The 6,487-nt window shown below is 38.8% G+C and overlaps 1 protein-coding gene across 1 annotated transcript in view; it reads left to right on the top strand.

The window, feature by feature from the left end:
* agpat2 (1-acylglycerol-3-phosphate O-acyltransferase 2 (lysophosphatidic acid acyltransferase, beta)) overlaps positions 1 to 6,487 on the top strand; it is a 16,449-nt gene continuing 9,962 nt past the window's right edge. The window contains exon 1 of the mRNA XM_044095784.1: positions 1 to 451. Coding sequence (XP_043951719.1) covers positions 279 to 451 — 173 coding nt within the window. The 5' untranslated portion in view covers positions 1 to 278. The remainder of the gene's footprint in view (positions 452 to 6,487) is intronic.

The following is a 6,487-nucleotide window of genomic DNA, read 5'->3' as shown; positions in this document are numbered from 1 at the left end:
CCAACCGGAAATAGAAAAGCAAGTAAAACCGATGACGATTTGACTCCACCTCATGATGCCATTTAGCAACAGATGAGCCGCGGTGCCTGTTCATTCCGTGCTGCCCACGGTCTAAACATCTCTTTCACTCTTGCGCATTAAAGAGAACACTATCCGGTTGTGTAATGTCCGTCGGGGTCGCGGTGCGCCCCTTCGCCCTTCTTGGACCGTAGCTGGCGGCTTCCTCATCCGACCTGCGAGCGCTTTCGGCTGGCCGCGAGTCTCTCCAGTGCATCGCTATGGATGCGGTGTGGATGCTGCTGCTGCTGTTTCCACTCCTGATGTGGACCAGCAGCACGTTTGTGTTCTATTTTAAAAAGTTCTTCTACGTGGCATGGATGATGTTCCTGGCCATACTGGGGATTCCCATATGTTTACTTAAAAGCGGAGGGAGAGACGTGGAAAACATGAGGTGAGTTGGAAATGTCTGACAGTTAGCAGCCGTTAGCCTGCTAGCTGTTTAGCAGCAGCAGTTGTTGATATGAAACGTTCAGAGGAGGCTGGCTGCGCTCTTGTAGACAAAACTTTTGTGAAAATATAAAAATTAGCCAGCGTGTAGGAAAAGGAGAGAGTCTAATATATGAAAATGTTCAACTTTTCTGTCGGAGAAGAAAACCGAAAAAAACCCAGAAAAAAAACTTAATTTTTAATCGAATGCTATATTAGCCCCGCTCACACGCTGGCAGCAGGAATGTGTAACTGTTAGCAAACGTTGCTAACGCCGGTTGATGTTTGTTTTAGTATCAGGCGAGAATAATTATCCCGTTTATCCTGATAACAACAATCTCAGTCAGTTCTGTAATATTTATAGCATTAGTTAAAAAAGCAAAGTTTGTTTTCCCAAAACAATAACCCCTCGCCTAGCCAAACCAATTAGGAAAATTATACAACTTTTATATGTACTCGGTATCCTCCAGCATAATTAATTAAAAATATTTTCACTTAATATGCACACTTTTTCATTGAGTTTTGAGTTTCAAAATAAGAGTATTCGGATTTAATTCCTCTGCCGGTTCTGATGAGTTCTTTAAAGCTGTACAATCTATCCAGTCGTGTCATTGCATGGTGAAGTGACTGATTGGATTCTATACTTGCGGGCTATTTTAGTTGCAGTGTCATGCATTTATGATCTTAATGTTAATGTATGTCGACAGTTGCATGCACATTGCTTGTATTTAATTTCCGGAGCTGATATAGATTTCAGTGAATGAGAAGCTAAAAATCAGTGAAAGTGATGAACACTAGGCACCACTCATAAATTTGTGGCCAATTTTTGATCTCAGTTTTGTTGTTTTTAAACTCTAACCATCCGATTCTGGATTACTTTTTAATAATTGTGAATTAGTGTTTCAGATATGTATTTTTTTTTCTAGCATTCCTGTCATTGATGTTTATTATTGGGATGCTCATAAAAACAAGCTAAAATGGTTAGCATCAAATGTGAATAGCAGTGTCTGTGTGTATTTCCTAGAGAATTCAGACACTACTTCTAGGGATAAACTGGCATAGTTTTGCTTCTCCGGACTTTAACTTAAAACACTTTGCTCAAACAGAAAATCACTAACTTTGAGTCTTTGTCCTGCAACACATTTTGTAGGGAGCAAAAAGGATGTGTTCACTGGTCAGAAAAATATAGGATTTTTAATTTATTTTAACCTTTTTCTTTTAGTTTATGGATAGTCGATCACTGGTCACTTGAAAATGGACAAATTTCGTTCACCTTTGTGGTGTACCTCTACTGGGAATCTACTGGTGACTGAACCAAAGATTAAAAAGAGTCATTGCAGTACTCAACAATAATCCTTCATTTGCTTGTTTCTGCTAATATCCTAATGCTGCTTTGTATTGGAATTTCTCAAATCTTGACTTTGCATGTTTCCACCTAGATCTCATACATTAAGACGTATACCTCATTCCCGACGACAGAAGGAATCAGTTATTTTATTTTTAGCCAACAAAGAGTTTGGATCTACTGACCAGGGGTTTTTCTGTTAGACTGCTGCACACATTCCAGTAAATACCTTGAAGAGACATATGCCAGATGATGAATTTTCCCTGATTAGGCTTGGGTTACTGAATAGTCATGAGGCAGATCTTCCTGGTAAACCTCATCGGGTGCCGACTGGAGACCCCGAGAATTGCCTCAATGCACTAGGAATAACTGTTTTGCAGTCTGGTGGTGTCATGTTGCACCAGTGTACTGTGCTTGCCCACTCAAAGGTTATCTGGACTTGTTGACCGTGACAAAGTTGGGGTCATACCTTGAACGGAGGGGTGAACAGATTTTGGTGGGTACACATTAGGCTCTTGTGTGCAAAAAGGTCAGAGCGAATCGACAGGATAAATGGGGACTGTCAGACATTTTGCTGCCACACAAATGTCCGAATTCTGCGCCTGACTAGGGACTCTGCAGCTGACTTGGAGCCCTTGAATGCATTCAGTCGACTCACTGGGTAAAACAGACTCGCATCTGTTCAGTCTGTTCAATGCACCCATAAAAGCGACATTTAATTTAGTGCTTGTGTTTTTGTTTGCGTGCTGTTCTCCAGGGAATCACCTTGAATTGCTGCTGCATTCTGGGTACCAGTCCAGTCTTCATTATCGTGGCTGGATCTCATGATAACAATTAGAGATGTTTGGTTTTTTAAAAAAAAATTTCCCTCACTCACCACTGATTGAGCTCCGGTTACAGATTGTGCAATTGCACTACAGTCAGTGGGAGACAAGTCTTTGTCTTCATGGTGGTTGCATTTTTGCTCAAACAGGAGGATTACAGAGGAGGTCGGTGTACACGATCAGACATGCATTGCCTTGCAGAAGTATTCAGTCTCTTGAACACGTCCATATTTTGCCACGCTGTGTGTTTATGGGGATATTTTGTTTTAGACCGACACAAAGTAGCCTGTGAATAATTAGAAACCTACAGGAAAATGATGCACAGATATCATTTAGGCTTATGAATAAAATCTAAAAGTAATAAATTTGTATTCAGCCTCCTCAAGCAAATACTTTTTAGAATCAGCTACCACACCAGTTACTGCTGCAAATATTTTGGGATACATTTTCAGTTGGGATGCATGACATTAACATCGGTATTAACCAATATTAGTCTTTTGTTTTTACATATTGGCATCGGTCCGCTATGTAAAACTGGACTCATTTTGACAACCGAGGTTTATTTTAAACGTGTTGCCCTTTGCCTTTCTGAAAGAGAAGGGGATTGGCCAAGTGGTATTTGTTTGGTCACGTGACCTTGATAGACCTACAGCCCAAAGACTATAGGATGTTGAGTCGAAGCGATGTGGACTATTTTGTCGCAGTCGAAAGGGTAGAGAGATGTATGAAATCTGGTAGCGGCCATAAAAGCAAAAATAATATTAGATATTGGCCTAAATTTCATATAGGTGCATCCCCAGTTTTCACCAGGTTTGATCACATACAGTTTGGCATCTTTTCCTTCTCTTCTTCAAAATACCATTTTAAGCTGGAGACCATCTTTGAACACCAACTTTCAAGTCTTGCTACCGATTCTCAATTAAATTCAGGTCTGGACTTTGTTTAAGCAATCATAACACATGAATATGCTTCGGTGTGAATCACTCTGTTTTAGATATTTTCCCAGCTAAAGAACCTTCATCTCAATCTCAAGGACCACTAGCTTTTAGATGTGGGTATACTTAAGGGTTGACGACAGTATTTATTACAATAACTTTAAAGAGGATGACGAAATCTATTTAAATCTATGTATCTGCTATGCCTACTTTTTTTCTAAAGAGGGTGAGATCTGACCTGTAACCACATGATTTAAAAAAGAAAAATCAATTATTACCCAAATTCCAGTGAATCTGCTTTATCTATGCGAATTCATGCATTTCTGATGAAGTAATCGTTTGTTCAGTCCCTTCTCCCTTATGATCACAGCCCTGCCTTAGACAAGCTTGACCTTTTAACTTGTAAAAGAAAAAAAAAAAGGCTGACTAAGTTGAGCTGTGGTATGTGGTTTGTCAATTCAGTAGTTTTGTGGATTGTTGGCCACATTTACTCTTAGTTGTGGACTTTGGTTCTTGCTTAAACATGATCACACCTGATAAGTTCAAAGGTCCAAAAGCCAGATGGCTTTTGGACTGATAATGAAATTTGTCCTAATGAAATCTGGTTGGGTTGGTTGTAAAACTCTGGACTGGTGTTGCAGTCATTGCAACAGCGAGTGATTGCGTGTCGGTGCCTTTTGCACCGGACTGAGCACTTTATCACCACAAGGTCTTGTTGAAAGGTTACCTTTAAAGCCAGAGTGTGATTTTTTTTCCAAAGGGAAAAAGCTAGGTTTGATCCTCCCAGTAAAGGCCGTTTGAAGTTTATCAGATGAATGTGTGTAGTATTATTTTCATTCCCCGTCAAAAAGTCTGTAAATGTTTATATTCTCAACATGAGACCTATTATTCTTTCTATTCCACATTCCAGAACAAAAGACAGTTCAATTCCATATGGGCTTGATGAGCATGAGATTTGCTTTGCTCTGTTAGTAGAGTTTGTTGTGCTCTTTGGCTTTTTATTTTTTTATTTATTTATTTTTTTTTTTGATGTTGGCGACATCCAACTTCCGAAATTCATTTTTGATTCATACCCGAAGGACTGTTGAAGGTAGAAATTACGTTCAAACAAGAAAACATTTGGGATGAAAAGACTTAATGTCGAGTGCCTATAGGTTGCCGATTACCAGGTTGCAGGTCACCATAGGGGTGACGTGCAGTGATGGTCTTTCTCCACACATTCTGTTTTGCAGGTTTTGTTTAAATAAAAGTCAGATTTCTTAAGTGCACTAAAAATAGATTTCTGCAGCTTCAACTAGAGCTGTAGATGTCTGCAGCTCCTCCACAGTTCAGCCCAGATTTCCTTCATTTTGAGTGATCTCTGATTGGCCGATATTTGTACGTGAAACCGATTTTATCTAACGCCACAAAGGTCTGAAAATCACTAAAGGAACTCCCTCATGTACAGTCAGAATGTGTTTGTATTGTTTCACGGGTACTGTACAATATATATATATATATAAACGAGAAAAATGAAGGTTTATTGTGACTTTGTAACATCTAATGGTGTTGGTTATATATAAAAAGAAATCGGTATTGGCCAAAATCAAAATCGACAAGTCAAGCCTTTTGAAGATCTGTGATCGGCCTGAAAGCTGCAATCGGTGCACCACTAGTTATAAACATAATAAAAGTAAGAGGACAGATTTACATGCTAGCTACACTTTAGCAGATGTGTGATTAAGTTTGGGAACAAGGAAGTTTACATTAGGTTTGCATGTGTGTGGTTGTTTTTTTTTGTTTTGTTTTTTTTAAGGTAATTCTCTTATTTCTCTGAACACAAAGTTTAATTTCCAAGCTTGACCAGTCAATGATAACGATAAGTGAAAACCGCTACTTTAAGATTCCCCATTGCTTGTTTGTAAACAGTCTTTTATGGGGCTTCCCTTCCTGGTCTTTTTACATCCTAAAATAAACACATTTCGACCTGAGGGTGGAGACATGAGTGACATCTGAGACCAGATTGAGCAAAAATACAAACTGCACATGATGCTGCGTCTTCTTTTAGAAAACACTTCCTCTGCTTTATTTGCAGCCCTCGGGCGTATGTCAGTGCAACTGTGTAATAACAAAACCACAAAATGCAATCACAGCATAGGAGTTAAAAATGTGCCTTTTTGCACTATGTTTACACTGAAACCAGGATGAGTTGCTCTTCAGTCACAGGAAAAAAGAGCAAAGGTTGAGCACCAAGGAATAAAAAAAAAAAATGTAAAAAAAAATCAATGGAGTAGTTGGTGCTTTTCAAACCCAGCTGCTTGTGGGCATTTATGTAGCGTGAGCCTACAGGAAGCAGAACCACCGAATTCAGCAGTGAAAGTTGAAGATGGTGAAACAAAACTCCATAAACAATCAAAATCAGTCTTGTAATTCTTGTGTGCACAGATGGCTTCTGATACATTGTTTTAATTCCAATGTCAACCTTCCAATCTTATTACATACAGACTTCACAAGAGCTTATTTTAGTTTTAAGGAAATTTAAAACCTTTGATATAAATAGTCTTCAGGAAGGAAGTTGTGTAGTCAAGCAATGAGAGAATGATGATGATTTTCAGAAATTTGACTGTGCGAGCTACAATTCTGTTGTTTTTTCTGGTTTTGTTTTGGGGGTTTTTGAAGAGACTATTGAAAAGCGATTGCTGAAAAACCGTATTAGAACACGCCTACTCCCTACTGTGGAAGTTGTTAATAAGGGAAGCAAATTTAGCTATCAAGTTAGTTTAAACACAAGAGGTGCAAGAAAAAATTTTAGAAAGTAATCTGTACTTCTCACAGAAGCTTGTCAGCTGTGCCTAAAAGCAACAATCAAGATGAGGGTTGTACAAAATGTAAACATATAACTATGTTTTAGTCATTTT

Source organism: Gambusia affinis, linkage group LG17 (assembly GCF_019740435.1).
Source record: "Gambusia affinis linkage group LG17, SWU_Gaff_1.0, whole genome shotgun sequence".
NCBI classification, from domain to species: domain Eukaryota; kingdom Metazoa; phylum Chordata; class Actinopteri; order Cyprinodontiformes; family Poeciliidae; genus Gambusia; species Gambusia affinis.
This window is presented reverse-complemented; position numbering and strand designations above follow the sequence as displayed.